The sequence below is a fragment of the Trichosurus vulpecula genome, chromosome 7 (assembly GCF_011100635.1).
Source record: "Trichosurus vulpecula isolate mTriVul1 chromosome 7, mTriVul1.pri, whole genome shotgun sequence".
In the NCBI taxonomy this organism is placed as follows: domain Eukaryota; kingdom Metazoa; phylum Chordata; class Mammalia; order Diprotodontia; family Phalangeridae; genus Trichosurus; species Trichosurus vulpecula.
The window spans coordinates 269,919,808-269,937,863 of record NC_050579.1 but is presented as its reverse complement, the minus strand read 5'-3'; the positions used below and the strand labels follow the sequence as shown (position 1 = coordinate 269,937,863).

Sequence of the window (18,056 nt, the reverse complement as noted above, 5' to 3'; positions counted from 1 at the left end):
AGCGAACACAGTGAGAGGACTAGAGTCAGGAAGACCTGAGCTCAGATTAAACCTCACTTATTAGCTCTGTAACCTTAGGCAAGTCACTTAAACTGTCTCAGTTTCCTCACCTGTTAAACGCGGATAACGATGACACCTGCCTTCCGGGCTGTTGTGAAGATTAAATGAGAATCACCATCAACCGCTGAGGCCACGTCGCACCATGCCCGGCACATAGTAATGCTATATAAAGGTTAGCTATTGTTATTAAATGGGCTTAGAAATCGTCTAGTGCAGGGGCACTTAACCTGGTTTGTGTCATGGGACTCTCTGGCAGCCCGATGAAACCTATGGGCCCCGCCTCAGAAAAAGGAAAAAAGAACAACTAGGTGCTATATGAAGGGGGAGCTAGAATAGTCCCTGCTCGCAGCAAGCTCTCGCTCTAATGGGAAGGACAACACCTCCAGGAGGTTTCAGCAGCAGGTCAGATGAAAAGGGCCCATGTTCCTTAGGGTACAGTGGCTAAGTGGATGGGAATGCCCTGTCTTTCATGTCATTCTGCTGATAAAACTCAACAATTTCTGACCTTGAAGCTTTTGACAGTGTCGAGGACTCTGGGGACAAGAACCTTCCTTCCTGGGCCTTCATTAGCTGTGGCGGTAGCCCCTTGCCAGGCTCCAGATGCATAGAAGTTGTTTTCTAGGGTCATGCTTAAGGACACTGAGCTGGATCTTGGGTTCGGGGTCCTGGGATGTCTTGACACAACTGCTGTTTAGCCACATCTCCCCTGTTCTATACTTGCACAGTTGATTTTGTTTCTCTTAATCTAAGTGCATTGTCTGTACGTTTATATTTATATCGTTTCATCTTCCTGGATCCAGCCTAGACTTCTAACCTTATAAGACCTTTTGGGAGCTCAATTCTGGCTCTCTCTCATGTCAAGTTTCCCTCCCAGCCGCATGCCATCTATTTCTTCAAGCAAGTCTCTGATCTCAAAAATGTCAACCAAGCCACTGACGTGTAAATATCTAATAGAGATGTTGTATCGGGGAGTCCTCAGGTGAGAGGTGGAGCTGTAAAGAACTACCTGATTTATTCAAGAAAGCTATGAACAGATGGAAGGAGGGAACCAAATGGCAAAAAAGGGGAAAAAATAACTTGGAGTGGCTGTCCAGAATCTAAGGATACAGGGAGAGCCTATGTCTAAGCTGGAAGGAGGAAAGAGAGAGAAGACAACATTGTGAGGTTTATAGCCAGGTGGAATTGGTGAGGGAGTTATCTACACTGATACTTTCAGGGTCTCTATACCAAAAGGAGCTGTACTCCTAGAGCCCCCCAAAGCAATGATATGAGACCTTCAGAGGGCAAGATTAGGGCTAAAAGTAAGTATGACAGAAGCTGGAGAGTAGAAGTTCAGTACATTGGCTCAAATTGTGACCCTCAGGGGCAGCTAGGTGGCAAAGTGAGTAGAATACTGGCCCTGGAGTCGGGAGGACCTGAGTTCAAATCCAGCCTCAGACACTTGACACACTTACTAGCTGTGTGATCTTGGGCAAGTCACCTAACCCCAATTGCCCTGCCTTCCCCCTCAAAAAAACTGTAACCCTTAGAAGAGGGGTCCAAGGACTTACAAGGAAATGGGCACAGTAAAGAGGCATGACTGTAGGTAGTGCCTGGAAGGGGCTGATAAATCCTTTAAGCTGAGCTGAGCTTACTAAATAATGTTTATAATTAACTTCAACTGTAAATAGTCTATGCCCTGAAGTTTCCTCACTCCAATCTTTCATACTCAATGACTCATGATTTTCTTAGTGAGGTCTCTCCACTGACACATGGTCCCTCCAGGCCTTAGCAGACTGTCCTCATGAGCTGTGTGGCTATGGACAAAATGCATCACTTGGTAGTCAAAGTTTGGGTGAAAAGTCTCTCTGAACTTAGCTCTGTCCTCAGGGCAAACACATACAGTACCTTCCCAGCCCATACTTAAAACCTTTCCAGCTTGATAGAACCTGCCAGAGGCCATGGTCTACTGGCACAGCTTTCCAGAACTCAGAGTCACCTTCAGGCCTGAATGAAACAGTCGAAGGGTTAGAAGGAGGGAAATCCCCTCACGTTGTAGTCAAATTAAACAGTGCTCTTGAACTGCCCCCCACCAAAAGACTCAGGCCTGTCCTTTTAGCCTTCCCCCTGCACGGACCAGTGTTCGTCACCAGGTTAGTGCATGCTGTTCCCCAGGCTTGGAACGCTGTCCTTATCTCTAGGGACATATCTGAATCCTACCCATCCTTCAAGGTCTGCCTCCTCCTCCAAGAACTTTCCCTGAATCCAGCCCATAGTGCTCTCTCCTTCCTCAGGACATGATAGAAACTTATTATCTGTAACAGTAGTTTAATAATGAGCCTACACATTCTCCATAATGTTGTCCCCTATCTCCCCTACTAGATTGAAAGCCTCACTAAGAGTTCTGGTTTACGTTTCTCCCACAGGACTTGCACACAAATTCCTTTCAATTCACTGCTGGACTGCAACAGAAGGTTTCAGAGAAGGCGTACTACAAGAAAAGAATCAGTGGAAAAAGACCACCTAGCCTCCCTTTTTTTTTTTACCTTTAGGTGGTGACAGTAGAAGATAAAAAGAAAAAGAAAAAAGAAAGACAATTTGACCTGGAACCACCATTTTCTCCGTACAGCTGAATCGATAATTGTGGATTCTTAACGGAGCTGGGCAATTGATGAAGAGATAGGACTTTGAGGGTGACAAGAGGGAAAAAAAGGAAGGAAAACAAGCTAAGAAAGAACAATAGGGTTGGGAGGGGGAAGGAAGAGAAGAAGCTACTATATAGAGGTGGGACTCTCCTTCTTTTCCTCATTTACTGAGAAGGCACGTCCGCATCCAAACCAAATAGGAAATGAAAGCACTTCCAGCCATGTCACTTCTTGCAGCCATCCCACGAAAGTTTCACTTCTCCACCTTCCCCCATCCCAGCTGACAGGATGGGACAGGAGGATGGAGTCACTCTGACTCTCTCTCAATCGCTGATCTCCCCCCGAAGCAGCTCCAAGGTTCACAGAATCCTGTTTCCAGTCTAGTTTTCCACCCATGTTAGAATGTCTTCTACAGTCTCCCCGACAGAAGCCATCTAGACTCTTCCTGAACATTTCCAGAGCCTGGGAGCACACGCTGGGAGGAGCAGTCTGTTCCATTCCTCAGCAACTTTGTTAGAAAGTTATTTTTACTATTCAATCCAAACATGCCTCCCTAGAACTTTTATACATTTGTCCAGTTCTGCCCCCTGAAGTAAGAGTGACCACTACACTGACTCCCTTTTCCAGGTGGTGATTGTTCAAGTATCTGAAGAGAGCTTTTTCTTAAGGTTAAACATGTGCACTTTGTTCCACTGTTCTTCACCTGACACGGTTCCCAGACTCCTCTTATTTTCCTCACCATCCTCCAAGTTCTCCTTAGTTTAGCAATGTTCGTCCTAAAATATGAAACTTTAGATATAATGCTACATATGACTCACCAGTTCAGAAAACTGCCCTTGATCTAAATTCTATGCTTCTATTACTACAGCCTATGCCTATTGGCTTCCTTCAAGTTCCAACTAAAATCCCAACCTTTCCCAACCCCTCTTAATCCTAGTGCCTTCCCTCTCTTAATTATTTCCTATTTATCCTGTATATAACTTGCTTTGAATATATTTGTTTGCATGTTATCTCCTCCATTAGATCTTAAGCTCCTGGAGGGCAGGGACTGTCTTTCGCCACATTTGTACAGCCAGAACTTAGTACAGCTCCTGTTACAGGATAGGTGCTTAATGTTTATTGCATTAATTAAATTAAAATAATTAAAATCCATTGCTTAATTAATATTTAAGTGCAAATCAGTTTGTTCTGTAAAATTTGAATTCAATCAAAAGGCTGCACTTAAGGATCTAGAAGGCCTTCAGGCCACAGGTTCCCCACCCCTGAGTTAGGGGATAGCTACCCCAAGCAAGTGAAGACTTCCCCAGAGGAATGGGCAGATGGGAAATTTGTTCCAACGGCCATGAAGGTGGCTGAAGTGGGTGCTGTGGAGTGCTTAGCGCCCGATTTGACATCTAAGGTACCAGGGTTAGACAACACATCCTGGGCCATCGCTAGTTGTCTTCACTTTTGTCTTGTCACTGGTCTCTGATGACTCTTGAAGAGAAAAGGAGGCTGATGACGTTGTGCAACTTTGCTTTACTTAAATCCAATTCACCCAGGAGTCAAGATATGACTCAAGGCATCATGGGTCCCCTTTGAAAACAAAGGCAAACAACAAATAAACGATTAAATCCTTCTCCTCCTCCCCCAACTCAGTTAATTTTTTAAGGCTGAATAAAAAAAATAACAAATTAAATGCAGGACTTCATTACTGTCATGGTTATTATTTTCATTAGGACAGGCCCACGACTTCATTGCTAGAGACCTCTTGGTGTGGAAACTCCCTCCCTTGGAGCACATTGGCAACTCCTCTGCAAGTTGTATTCTTACACAGTTGCCAGAGACCCTGATAGGTTGAATGATTATCACGCAGTCACGCAACTTGTATGTGTCTGACTTAGGACTTGAACTCAGGTCTGTCAGAGTCCAAGGCCAGCCCTCTGGATCACACCTTTGAATTTATACCAATTTGTCAGGGTTTGTTGCTGGAACTAAAAAGGCTTCAAGGAAAGCAGTCAGTTCTGGAGAAGTTAGCATTCCAGCTAAGCCGCTGATGGGTCAGGGACTTTACAGCTGGGGCTGTTAGAACATTGCAGAGGGAGCTAGTGACTCTTCCTCTTGCTATACGAAAAGCCCTCTGTCGGGTATTGTGCCCTTACTCCTGAGGCAGAAAATACTGTACCATATAGTAATATCAAAGTCCATTGCTGAGATTAAAAGGGCTTCACAGAAGAATCTAATGAACAAAATAGTATTACAAGCTACAGATGCTTGTATTTGTCATGTTAAAGGATGATTCCAAAGGCAAGGCCACATGGCTTATTTAGAGGCATCCGTATAATGACAGCAAGGGAAGGGTACCAGGGCATCCCAATGAGCCCCCCAACCCAGGGACCAGAAGTACTATCTCCAAACTAAGAATAGCCCCTTCAACCTCCTACGAGGGCAGGACTTTGTTTGGTATTCCTCCAAAGTTGAATTGTAAAGGGGCAGCAAAGGGGTAAGATCGACTTGCCAGTGTGGAAACAATATCTACCAGAGTCCTAGCCATGTATGTTAGACCAGCCCAGCAGACATGTTGCCCCCAAGGCGAGCTGTGAAAGGACTCTATGAAGAAAGAAGAGACTTCCAGGCCCTTCAGTACCAGGAGTTGTGACCCATGTGCCATTATATTCCAGATCTGAGCCCACTCTTTGCACAAATGCTGTATTTGTGGGAAAGTGTGTCCCAAGTTTATGGGAGGAATTTTTTTTAACTACCATTACTGTTACACTGTCTTAATGTCTTTTGGCTGATTGTTAATAGTAAGCATGCTGGTAGGGGCACATGAGCTATATATAGCATTAGCAGTGCGGACCCGCAGGGTTACCCTTAGAACATGATGTAGCAGCCACTCTCCATCCAGGAGTGCGAGTGCATGTTGAGGAATAACCTAGAGAGGACATCACACACAAAACCGCTCCTAAGACTTGATTGGTGGGGGTGAGGATAATGGCGGGGTTGGGAGTGGGAAGGGACCCGAGACATGAGCCATTGAAAAGGCTTCCTGGTTATCTAGGTCATAAAAGAGACAAATCCACAAGAAGCCAGTGCACTTTAGACTTGTTGAATGTCCCACTGCTAGACAAGAGATCTTACTATACTGAGCAGATATGTTTCTGTATGGAAAGAGGGGCAGGGGTTGGGGTACATAGGGTGACTACTACCTCAGGTATTTATAACAATGATGTAGCAAGAACAGCAGTTAGAAAATATTCTCACCATAAACTTGATGCATATTTTCCTACAAATACAAACAGCAGCAGTAATGGCACATGTCATGGCTGAAATGTGGGAAAGATGATGCAAATACAGAGGATGGGGTGATCGGATGACAAAATATAAAACTGTGGCACTCTGTGGCAAGGGTTCTTCTGGTGGGATATTGAGGGTCCTTCAGTGGGACAGAGAAAAGTCTCTCACTGAACCAAACTGGTAAGTTTGATAAGTGGATATTAAAGGAGGTTGACATGGTTGACAGGGAAGATGAAGATAATGCTAGAGGGACCATTTCCTGGATATTGTTAATATTCTTTAAGGAACTAGATTGCCAGCCTAAGAAAAATGAATGCAGACTGGCTCTGTGTGCTCAGTAACCAGAGACAGAGCTCTTCATTTTTAATGACCAAGTCCTGAAAGCAGAGATGGACTGAATTATAGCACAAGTGAAAGGGGTAATGCCAATGGGTAAAGTAAATATGGTCTCTGACCTTGATCAGTTGTTGTGCTTAAAAATGTGTTAAATCCTGTTGAAATCAGGACCACCAGGGAAGAGAAGGGGAAGAGTGAGATTGAGAACTGGGAATCTGTCCTAGTAGTAAGAAAGCCTTAGGTTTACTCTCTTACTAACACTGTAGGGGAATTACTGTCTCTACAGGGAAGGGGGGTGATTGTCAGTTGATGGGCTTTCACCATCAAGGAACTTGGGAGGTTTCAAGAGAAATTTAAAAAACAACCTAAATATTCACTGGAACAACAATTACTGACGGCATGATCCAAAAGAATCAATTCAGAGATATCATCTGTAGCAGAGTTCCATGGGGAATTCACAGAAAACTTGCTTTGGCAAATCAATATGGAAGCATATTTTTAAAAATCTCAAATTTTTGATTTCTCTAAAAATATTAACAAATACTATTCTCCAGCCTAAAACCCTTTTCAGACTTTACCCTTTAGGAAAATGAGAAGAACAAAGGCTAGGACCTTCCTTTGAAATGGAATAAGGGTGATAACCAAACTTAACTCTTTTCTAAATGGTAACTGTCTTCCTATCCATCTGGAGTGATCTATTACCTACTTGGAGATAATGTCTTCTTTTTTGAAAAACAAGGTTCAGACAGTGATCACAGGAAGGAAATCTTAAGGAAAAGTGGTCCAAAAAGGAACTGAGTGGTGACTATTCTGGAATGTTAACCAGAAACTGTATTTTAACATATTATGATTTTTACCTCATTCAAGATTCCTACAAATGTTATCTGAAAACTTCTTGGAGAAGAGAGTCATGTTGAAAGGCATGGGATACTATACCAGTTTGGCCATCTCCCTCCACAAGCTAGAAATGGTTTGGCTATAATGTTAAATTCATTAAAATTGTTTCTGGCAGACTTGAACCTAAATGTCAAAGTATAGTATTAGAATTGTTTTCCTTCAATACCAATTAAATCTGTTAGAGTCCCCAGATGGGGTCTTTCCTGTGGCTAGCAGTTGTACATACTTCGATCCAGTCAGTTCTCCATCAAGGAAGGTCTTTAAGTGATGGGGCGAAGTTTCCAAAAGAGATGGATTTGATAGACTGGATCTATATTGCTCAATCCCTCCTCAACTTTGGCCTTCCATACCCTCTGACTGACCTGGTTTGGGGCACTTGAACCTGCCTTTGGGCAGAGGCTTCCCAAATTTTGTCAGGCCATGGCCTCTCCCAGACCTCCCCCACCACAATCCACACAGGTATCAACTGGCAAATTTTTTTATTTATAGAAATTTTCTATATTTTCTATTTTTAATTCTTTTGATTTTTTATTGTTTCTTGATGTCTCATAAAGTCATTAGCTCCCACTTGCCCCATTCTAATTTTTAAGGAATTATTTTCTACAGTGAGCTTTTGTACTTCCTTTCCCATTTTAGCCAATTGTACTTTTTAAGGAGTTCTTTTCTTCAGTGAACTTTGGTACCTCTTTTTCCATTTGGCCAATTCTGCTTTTCAAAGGCATTCTTCTCTTTGCTGGATTTTTGTGCCTCTTTTATCATTCGGCCTATTTTGTTTTTAAAGGTGTTATTTTCTTCAGTATTTTTTGTGCCTCCTCTACCAAGCCGTTGACTCTTTTTTTCCTGACTTTCTTGAACCACTCTTATTTCCATTTCCAATTTTTCCTCTATCTTTCTTACTTGATTTTAAGATCCTTTTTGACCTCTTCCATGGCCAGAGACCAATTCATATTTTCCTTGGAAACTTTGGATGTAGAAGTTTTGATTTTGTTGTCTTCTTCTGAGTCTGCATTTTGATCTTCCCTGTCACCATAGCAACTTTCTATAGTTAGGATCTTTTTCTGCAGCTAGCTCATTTTTCCAGCCTATTTCTTGACTTTCATCTCTATGCTAAAGCAGGGCTCTGCTTCCAGAGTAGAGGGGGCACTGTACCAAGCTTCAGGGTTTTTTGTGCTGCTACTTTTAGAGATAATTCTGGGGACCTGTAAGTATTTGGTTCTTCCAAGGTGGTATAATCTAGAGAGAAGTGCTCTAGTCTGTGAGTGACCACAAGCACTCTTTTCCACCCTGGAACTGTGATCAGGGTCCTAGCTCTTCTGTGGCAACAAGCTCTGGTGTGCTAGTGCTCCTATTTGCCCTGGGACTGAGACCCAGGCCTGTAATCCAGATCCAAGTATGGGCAATGCAACAGAGTTCTGCCCTAGGTGCCAAAGGGACCCCTGTAATCTTCTTCTGACCAGTTGTCTGACCTGCTTACTGTCTATGGGCTGAGAGGTCCAGAAACCACCATTGATTCAGTTGCCACCAAGACCTACTGCTGTTTTGCTGGGGTACAGCCTGTGCTGGTGCAGACTGCACTGGACTGTGCTTTACTCTCACCCTGGTGCAACAGACCTTTCCTGACAAACTTCTAAATTATCTTGGGCTGGAAAATTGTTTCACCCTGTCCTTTTGTGGGTTCTGCCACTCCAGAATTTGTTTTGAGGCATTATTTAAAGTTGTTTGCAAAGGTTTCTGGGGAGAGCTCAGATGAGTCTCTGCTATTTCTCCACCCTTGGCTCTACCTCCTCTCTAAGTTGGTTTTTTTGAGAGTTTAAAGTCCCATTAGAGAGAAATGATATTTTTTATTATATTTACAATCAACGATTAAATTAGGATCCAGGCTTTTCTCCTTTATTTAGGGCCCAACCCCTACAGAAGGTCAGTCAGTCTCTGAAAGACATGCCTAATTGATGAGGTTGCCCTAACCCTTGGGGAACATGCTCCTCGAAATTGGGCCAGACCCCACCCAACTAGGAGACCTTACTTTTGTAGGTAGCAAGCCTGTACAAGGGCTTGGTTTGGAGGGTGAACAGAATCTAATCCAGGCAAGTTCTTGCTTCAAGGTGAACAGCTCCTGTCCTGGTACCCCTCTTTTAGAATTTAAGGTGACCCACTTCATGAAGGAGAAAACCAACCAAAGTGGTCTGGGTGAAGATAGATTCCCTTGCCCAGATTGTTGGAGGCAGCTGAGTGTCATGACCAAGCCACATTCTCAGCAGGAGGAGCTGAAGACTTAAAGTGCACCTCCTCATTAAATGCCTACCAATCAGGGTTGATTTTCACTAGTTAGGGGCATTCTCGTTCAAAAAATATTTAAGGCTTTCAGGCTGTCCATGTTTTTACTTTTGGTTTTCCCAGAGAAACCACTGGCCATCAATTTATTGATCATTAGCTAGCCTAGTTAATAAATTGATTATTTATTACCCAGAAACTGTCTCTCCAGGTTTTCATTTGTAACACATCATTTCAGTTATATTTTTTCAATATTAAGTAAATTCTGACACTTATGAAAATTAAAATAACTCAAGGACCTTTACAGATAATGGTCTGAGATAGTCAACAATTAAATTTCAATTTTTACATAGATTGCTTTACGGTAAGTGGGTATCAACATTTTTTTTAAATAAGGGGAGTAGTTGCTACATAAAGTTTGGAAATCACTGTTCAGTCATCTTGCTACTCCTACAGCTCAGGATGAGACAATCTAAGGCACCTATTTTCTCTGGCAATCATTGAAGGTTTGGCATTTCCCCAGTGTTCCCTGTAGAAGAGAATGGAGTGTGCGGCCACCAGATTGAGTATGAGATTCCCAGGGCTGGGTCCTTTTTGGGGAAAGGAATTAGGTTAGTGGCTTCTTGAACCTCCCCCTAGTGGTTAAATTAGGGTTGAAATAATATGGAGAAAGCGGGGAGGGATGAAGCAGCTTTTCCCCACAAGCCCCTTCCTGAAGGTTTTCTGTCCTAGGGTGGGGGTGGAATAGCACCTAACGCAAATAGTAGGCCAACTCCCTCCATCTTTTCTTCCTTATCCCTTCTACAGGGACCTCAGAGAAGGTAGAACATATTCCTATGTCTTGATTATTTGTCCTAATACAGGGGGTAATGGTACAGATAATTCTAAATAGCATATGATTAAAGAGAATTCTTTTTGTTCTTGCATGCATCATGAACATACAGATTTTTTTTTCAGCATCAGATTTACCTTTCTAATTTTGTTTTGCTTATTGTTAAAATAAATTCTCATTTTTTGATAGCTAAGAAGTGCCCCCAGGGGCACTTCTATGGGAAGTCAGTCTGGAATTTTGTATTTGGCACAGATGACTTACAAACTATATAATCCACAAATAGGCAACTAAGTGCTCATTTTAACTACTCTTTTCATCCTGGAGGTGATGGTGGCGATGAAGAAGTCTTTACCTCATTTGACCGAAATGATAGGTCGAAGGGGGAACTTCTCAAAGGCCGAATCACCAAATCAGTATTGACTTATTTAAGGAGAGGGTTTTCAGAGTATGCAGGCCCCTAGGTCTTGCCCCCTGGGAGCTCACAATTGGTAAGTGGATGGGGTCTATTGGCCACAGGAAGAAGCTCAGAAGGAAATGAACATTTAAGAGGATAGAAAAGAGGAAGTAGCACAGACCCAGGGAGGGAATTTCCAATCTCTGGAGATAGGGGGCCCTAAGACTCATAACTTCCCCTATTCTGTGATCCAACTGTTTTCTAGTGAGCTGCTTCTTGTCTTCAGCCTTCCCTGTATGCAGAGATTAGAACCTTTCCTAAACAATGACAGAGATAGACCCCAGATAATTCTTGGTTCCCTAATTTTAAGGGGGAGATTGGGTACCCAGCCTGGGAAACTGGGGGGGGGCAGGTGGGGAACACTAGGGAGCAAAGGAGTAAAGTTATGGGCAACCTTGGCTACTAGGAATAGTAGAGTTGTTTTCCTCACTGAATTGACAATTAATTTATGCTCCTTTGATCTTTGGGACGGTTTTTATGTGACTTCCAGGTTCCTCTTTGCGATCTTATTTCCTGGTATTGCCCCTTTACAGTGGTTACTTATAAACCTACAATACTGACTAGAAAGTGGGGGTAGTCAGGGGGACCAGAATAAGATATGGTTTTAACACACTCATTGACCCTGAGGTCCCAATATATAGATTTGCTGCCTTTTAGGTTTGTAGTAGTATTAATGGATATTTTGGTTTTTATCACTGAAGCTAACTGAAATAAATATTTTTGAAGTCATAGAAACTGTCCAGCTCAGTTCAACAGAACAGTGGTGGCTAATTCAGAATTATGGAGGGACATGACAGTTATCTATAAGCATCTGAATGGTTATTTCATATGGAGGAACTATTCGACCTGCTCTACTTTGCCCCAAAGGTCAGAAATCGGAACAACGAGAGGAATATTTCAGCTCTATGTAAAGAAAAACTTGCTATTAATTAGAATACAATTAGCATTCAAAGAGTTGAATGGGCTGCCTAGGAAGGTAGATCTCTGGAAATGCTGTAGAAGGTTTTCTTTACCTGAACTAGATGACCAAGGAAATTCCTTCCAAGTCTGAGATTTTGTAAAGATGCTGTTGGAGCAGTTCTTCTTACAGAGGCTTGTGCTAGAGAGGATTCACCCAGTAACTGATGATGCCAGGCAGAGGACTCTAGCTATTGGTTTTCACATCTGTTCCCACCCATCTAGCATCTGAGTTACTGATCTGGGACTTTGACAACCAGCTAGGGTAAGAAGGTTCAGGATTCTGGAGAACTAGCCTAAAGCCTCAAAATATTACTTAACCTGGACGGAGAAGTCACTTGTTTGCTTCGGGCAATTCAAAGACACGCAAACTCAGGATCATCTGCACAGCACCGGGTGGAAGTGTTACTCCAAACTCTAGAAAATCAAATCTGTTGCAACGCTGCCTCAAGCAAAGAATGAGGTTACTACACCTGCTACTGGTGGGCTTCAGCCTGGGTTTTCCAGGAGCAGGTAAGGGATATTTCTTCTTCATTGCATATTCCCTCAACACTCCGTCTCCATTGCTCGGCTTTTTTGGGACTTTTGAGAGATTTAGAGAATTTCCTCCAAAGAAATTGGTAGATCTGTATGGCTTGCCCCTCCTGGGGAAAGGATCTGCATTGGAATGGGTGGTAGCATCTGGGGAAATCTCATTAAGGTTAATCATGCAAAACTGCATGGACACAATAACAAGGAGGCAGAAGACTCCTACCTATACCTCATCTCTGTTCTTGTATGCGAGGTCTTTTCTGGGAAGGACTCTTGAGTTCTTCAGCTGAATGCTCAGTGAGATAGAGAGGCTTTGGGGCTTGTAGTGAAGAAGCAAGCTTGACCTGTTCCTCTATCCTGGCCCCAACAGGGGGCTTTGTGACCCATGTGGAGAGTGGCTGTATGCTGGATGAAGAAGGATCAGCAAAGGACTTCACATATTGTATCTCCTTCAACAAGGATGTGTTGACCTGCTGGGACTCGGAGACTAACAAGATGGTCACTGTCGATTTTGGAATACTGCATCAATTGGCTGAGGAGATTTCTGTTGCCCTTAATAACGATAGTGCTCTGATGGACCGCCTGAGCAAAGGATTCCAGGACTGTGCCAGTCACACAAAGCCCTTCTGGGGCTCGTTGACCCAAAGGACGCGTAAGAAGGGAGGGGCTGCAGAAAGAAATCCAGGGGAATGGAAGTGAAAGAGGGAAAGGATGAAGAGGATCAGTTGGATAGGATTATCACAGTTCAGATTTGGGCAGAGGGGAAGCACATGGGGAAATGTATGGAGACAGGAAGCCTTCCCCCAGAGGAAAATGATTTGGATTGGGGATGGTGGTAGAAGTAGAGAATGGGGGACTGTGAGGTGAGTCTTGACTAGGAAAGGTTGGAGGACTGAGTATTGGGGTATGACTAGTAATTGGAGCATCTTGGGGTGGTAGGGGAGAAAACTAGACTTGGGCAGAGGGCACCAAGAATTGTTAGGGTGAGCTTTTCTGCAGGAGTAGATAAAAACAGTATCAAACCTCATTAATCTGTACTCTCCTATTTGCATTTACCACTATTTGTGGAAAGTCAATTAGGGCCACTCTGCTTTCATAGCATCAAGACTGTTAAAACTATAAGGGAACTTGGATCATCCGGTTCAATCCCTTCCTTTTCCACATGGGGCAACTAAACTCAAGGGGGGAAGTGACTTGTCCATATTATAGGCATCCCAGAAGAAAGACTTTATATAGCAAATGCATTTTTAAGATAAAATTAGGAGGGAATTTTAATTTTAACCTGTATTTTAAAATAAACTATTAAAACAAACTCTTTAGAAATTCCTACTTACAAATGAGTATATATGAATTACAACTTTTATTTATTAATTAAAACACGAAAGTCCTGAATCTTCACTAGGTAACAATTTTTTAAGCTTAGTGGTTAATACATGTACTTTGAAATAATCTGTCATTTTGTTACCAAGTTCTAACAATTCAGGTTTTTTTTCCTCATTGTGTCAGGGTGACTATCACTATGCAATTTTTTTCAAGATGTAATTTTGGATGAGACAAGGAAGGAGGGAAAGATGAAGGAGGCATGGGAAAAAAGGAATTAGTGAGGCAGGAGGAAGATCTTATTTCTGAAATACAGAGGAGAAAGTACCAATGAAGAAAGGAAAGCTATAGGAAAGGAGTCAGCCATCAGAAGCAGGCATAGGAAAGGAACTGAACTGAGGGAAACTATTGGTATGTTCCCTGATTTCTGCTCCCCTCCTTCCCTTCCTAGTCTGTAACAATGCCATGCCTTCCTCTCTTCCAGGGCCACCATCAGTGCAAATAGCTCAGACCACACCATTTAACACAAGGGAGCCAGTGATGCTGGCCTGTTATGTATGGGGCTTCTATCCTGCTGATGTGGCTGTTTCATGGCTGAAGAATGGGCAGCCTATTCCAGACAGTGGCATCCAGAGGGCTGTACAATCCAATGGGGACTGGACTTATCAGACACGATCCTACTTGGCCCTTACTCCCTCTAGTGGGGATATTTATACTTGCCATGTAGAGCACAGTGGGACTTCCCAGAGCATCTTACAGACCTGGAGTGAGTATATTTTGAGTGTGGGCATATGTTGAATACATTTGAGGAAAGGAGTGTGCCAGAGGGATTGTGTGCCAGAGGTGAGAGGGGCATCTAAGATTACAGAAAGATGGAGTTAAGGTCAGGTAGTGATATTAATAGCTGACATTTTTACATGTGCAATATCGTCTGACCTTCATAACAACCCGGGGTAACACTCAGAGTTGAGGAAGTCTTGAAGAAGAGTTACATTTCAGGGACAGACCCAGAGGAATAGCATCCACCTTGTTGAAAGCTATGGAAATACTATCTTAGAGATTTTACAGGGCCGGGCCTTCTCAGATGGGGATGTGTTGTCATGAACTTGAAGGGCATCTAAGGTAGGGATGGGGAACACAGTAGGAATTCCATATGTAGGACAAGTCTCCCTTTATGGAAGAGTTACAAAGAGAAGTCTTTCTCAAAAGTTAGGTGATCATTCTAGTAGGATAGTTACAGGATAGGTCAGATACTAGGGAGAGTGATTGTCTAGCTGATGAAATGATAATCGATGCGAGATAAGAAAGTACGAAGAGATGGGTGTGATAAGCATGGAAGAGATAGACAAGGATCAGGAACATTGGAAATGACGCCTTTTTTCCGAGGACCTGACAAGAGGGGCAGCTGCCAAGGTTGGTTAAGTAAAGGAAGTGAATAAAAATGGTCATCACAGAAGGAAGGTGCATTTCCTAGCTGGAAATACAAGGGAGAGGCACACAGAAGTTTGAAGTTTTCAAATGCGGGATACATGGAGAGATACAGGGATATAGGCTTCCTGGCTTTGGACAAGATAATTTAGTTTTCTGATTCTATGTATGCACTTGTGTGTGCAGGCATGTGTATATGAATGAGGCACATTGGAATTTGGGGTCTGTTGGATGGAGATCCCACTAAGACTGACCCCCGTAACACTGTGTCCCTACAGCACCTGGCCTCTCTCTGAAGCAGACAGTGAAGATCTCTGTATCTGTGCTGACTCTATGCCTTGGTCTCGTCGTCTTCTTCCTTGGCCTGGTTGCCTGCCGAAAAGCTGGCTCCTCTGGTGAGTGACCCTTCTGAAGTGTTACTCCTAATGTCCTTTCCAAAATGTGATGCTCACCTCACTCCCCTTACTATGACGTTATCCCTACAGACCCTTTTCTAACAGCATCTTTCTTCTTTTCCAGACTACACTCCTCTCTCGGGGTCCAATTATCCTGAAGGTAACTCCCATCTCTGTGTCTGTCTATTGATTTATCTCCCATTCTCTTGGTTGGTGGTGACACCTGAGACTAAAGAAATCTCCCTATCTTTGTGGAGTTGTACAGAGTGAGAGCCTGAGCCAATTGCCCAGGAACAGGGTTTGTAGCAGAGGTCACCTTCTGAGAGCCATCATCCAAGTAAATCCTACAGAATTTAGGAGCCCCCAGGGCATTTGACAAAGGTGGTTTTTGGGGGGAGCGAGGTAAGAGGGAGAAGGTGCAGGGTGGCCTTCAGGCTATATGTGACCATTTAAATCCTTAAGTGCCACCTTTTGACTGAACTCAAGTTATTTTTTTGGCAGGGCAATTGGGGTTAAGTGACTTGCCCAAGGTCACACAGCGAGTACATGTGTCAAGCGTCTGAGGTCGCATTTGAACTCAGGTCCTCCTGACTCCAGGGCCGGTGCTCTACTCACTGCGCCACCTAGCTGCCCCACGAATTCAAATTTTATAGACCAAATCTAGAAGGTCATGTGTGGCCTGGAAGGCTGCAGGTTCCCCACCCCTCATACAGAATTTACTTTTTAGCTTTTTGAGAAGGCCTAGAATATTAAATTATGTCATCACTCTGGGGGCTGTGGCCTGGAGGGGGACAGGGATAAGGCTATGTCTAAGATGAACTTTTTTTTAAGCATCCAAATTTTTTTTTGTTATCATTTTTAAAATTAATTTATTTTTAGTTTTCAACATTCACTTCCATAAGATTTTGAGTTTTAAATTTTCTTCCCCTCCTTCCCCTCCCTCCTCCCCAAGACAGCATGCAATCTGATAAAGGCTCTACAGATACATTCATGTTAAACATATTTTCACATTAGTCATAATGTCAAGAAGAGTTAGAACTAATGGGAGGAACCACAAGACAGAAGAAACAGAATGACAGAAGAAAAGGCGAGCAAATAGCATGCTTCCATCTGCATTCAGACTCCAAAGTTCTTTTTCTAGACGTGGATAGCATTTTCCGTCATGAGTCTTGGAGAGGTACGACTAACTTCTACATGGTGGACCCCTCACTGTCTTCTTTCTCTTTCTACTGCAGGTAGAAACTTCTTGTAAAGGCTGATGCGCTGCGGCCTCGGCTCAGTGGGTAGAGTGCTGGGCCTGCTATCAAGAAGACCTGAATTCAAATGCGGCCTCAGACACGTGCTGCATGAGCCTGGGCAAACCCCGTGACATGTCTGCCTCAGTTTCCTTATCTGTAAAATGGGGCTAATAACAGCACCTACTTCCCAGGGTTGTTGTGAGGATGAAACGAGAATAATTGTAAAGTGCTTGGCACATAGTGGGCATCATAGAAATATTAGGCATTTTTTTTGTCCTTTCCAATTAGGAATAAGACCTCAGCTCTTGTTGGTTACCAACTAACTCCCATACGCACTTCCTATACCCTTCTCCTTACTCCCCAAAATGCCTCCTCCCTAATTAATGTCATCCTTTTCTTGGGTTCTGTTCACTTTTCCCTTAGACACCTTGCCAAACCATTCCTCCTCGTTTTGGGCTACTCAGGGGAAACTCCCCCTTGAGGCTGTCTGAAAACAGGAGGTGGGGTAGAAAGTACCTGTCCGTAAGGTTTAAAGGAAGGAAAAGGGACACCATTTTGACTCCTATTTTACAATTGGGGATACTGAGTCAGTAAGTAATCTCTGTGGAATAAATCTTAGAGCTCTTTGTGTCTAATCACTTCTCATTCCTGGGACATAGGGAAGGGGAGAAAGTATCCTGAGATTTAGTACCCTAATGCAAAACATTAAATAAATACCTACTATGTGCAAAGTACTGTGCTACAGTTTGAGGATGCAAAAGTGAATTCAACAAATTTATTTAGCATCTATTATCATTAGGCACTATATTAGGTGCTGGGGATACAAAGGAAAAAATGAAACATCCCCTGGCTTCAAAGAACTTATATTCTACTGAAAATATACACAAATAACAAATTCATTTCATGAAGAAGAGAGCATTCATGATGAAGGGCAACAGGAGAAGTCTCATCCAGAAGGCAGTACCAGAGCTGTGTGAGCTTTGAACTAAGCTGGAGACCGTTAAGAGATGGAAGTGAGAAGGAAATGCATTTCAGGATTAGAAGAGCCTGTGTAAAGGGACAGAGGTGAGTCACGGAATGCCATGTAGAGGAAATAGCTAGTAGGCCAGTTGATTGGAACAGAGATTGTGAAGAGGAAGAATAAAATGACTTGGAAAGGTAAGGGAGGGCTATATTTTGGGAGGCTTTAAGTGCTGGGCTGAGTGTGTTATTTTATCCTAATGGTAAATGGGAACCACTGAAGACTTTTGAATAGGGGAGTATCTTAGAAATAACAATTTGGCAACTGTGTGGAGGATGAGGAGAGGAGAGTGGAAGCAGGGAGACTAATTGGGAAGCTATAATGTTAGTATCAGTAAGAGGTAATAAGGTAGCAAACTAGGGGAGTAGCTGTGTGAGTGGGCAGAAGGGAACAGTGGTAAGAGAGGCTGTGGGAAT

At 43.1% G+C, this 18,056-nt stretch overlaps 1 protein-coding gene across 1 annotated transcript; it reads left to right on the top strand.

Annotated features, from left to right (window-relative positions):
* Positions 1 to 11,939: 11,939 nt before the first annotated feature.
* LOC118857179 (HLA class II histocompatibility antigen, DM beta chain) lies at positions 11,940 to 17,254 on the top strand. The gene is made up of 6 exons (XM_036767827.1): positions 11,940 to 12,220; positions 12,609 to 12,890; positions 14,043 to 14,324; positions 15,265 to 15,381; positions 15,506 to 15,541; positions 16,617 to 17,254. The coding sequence occupies exons 1-6, from the start codon at positions 12,166 to 12,168 to the stop codon at positions 16,631 to 16,633; spliced, it is 789 nt and encodes a 262-aa protein (XP_036623722.1). The 5' UTR covers positions 11,940 to 12,165; the 3' UTR covers positions 16,634 to 17,254.
* The last annotated feature ends 802 nt before the right edge of the window (positions 17,255 to 18,056 follow it).

Excerpts from the sequence above, each read along its gene's own strand:
- LOC118857179 (XM_036767827.1), top strand. The coding sequence starts at position 12,166 with ATGAGGTTACTACACCTGCTACTGGTGGGCTTCAGCCTGGGTTTTCCA. Across the intron at positions 12,891-14,042 it reads CTCGTTGACCCAAAGGACGC|GGCCACCATCAGTGCAAATA; the intron begins GTAAGAAGGGAG and ends CCTCTCTTCCAG. Across the intron at positions 14,325-15,264 it reads GAGCATCTTACAGACCTGGA|CACCTGGCCTCTCTCTGAAG; the intron begins GTGAGTATATTT and ends GTGTCCCTACAG.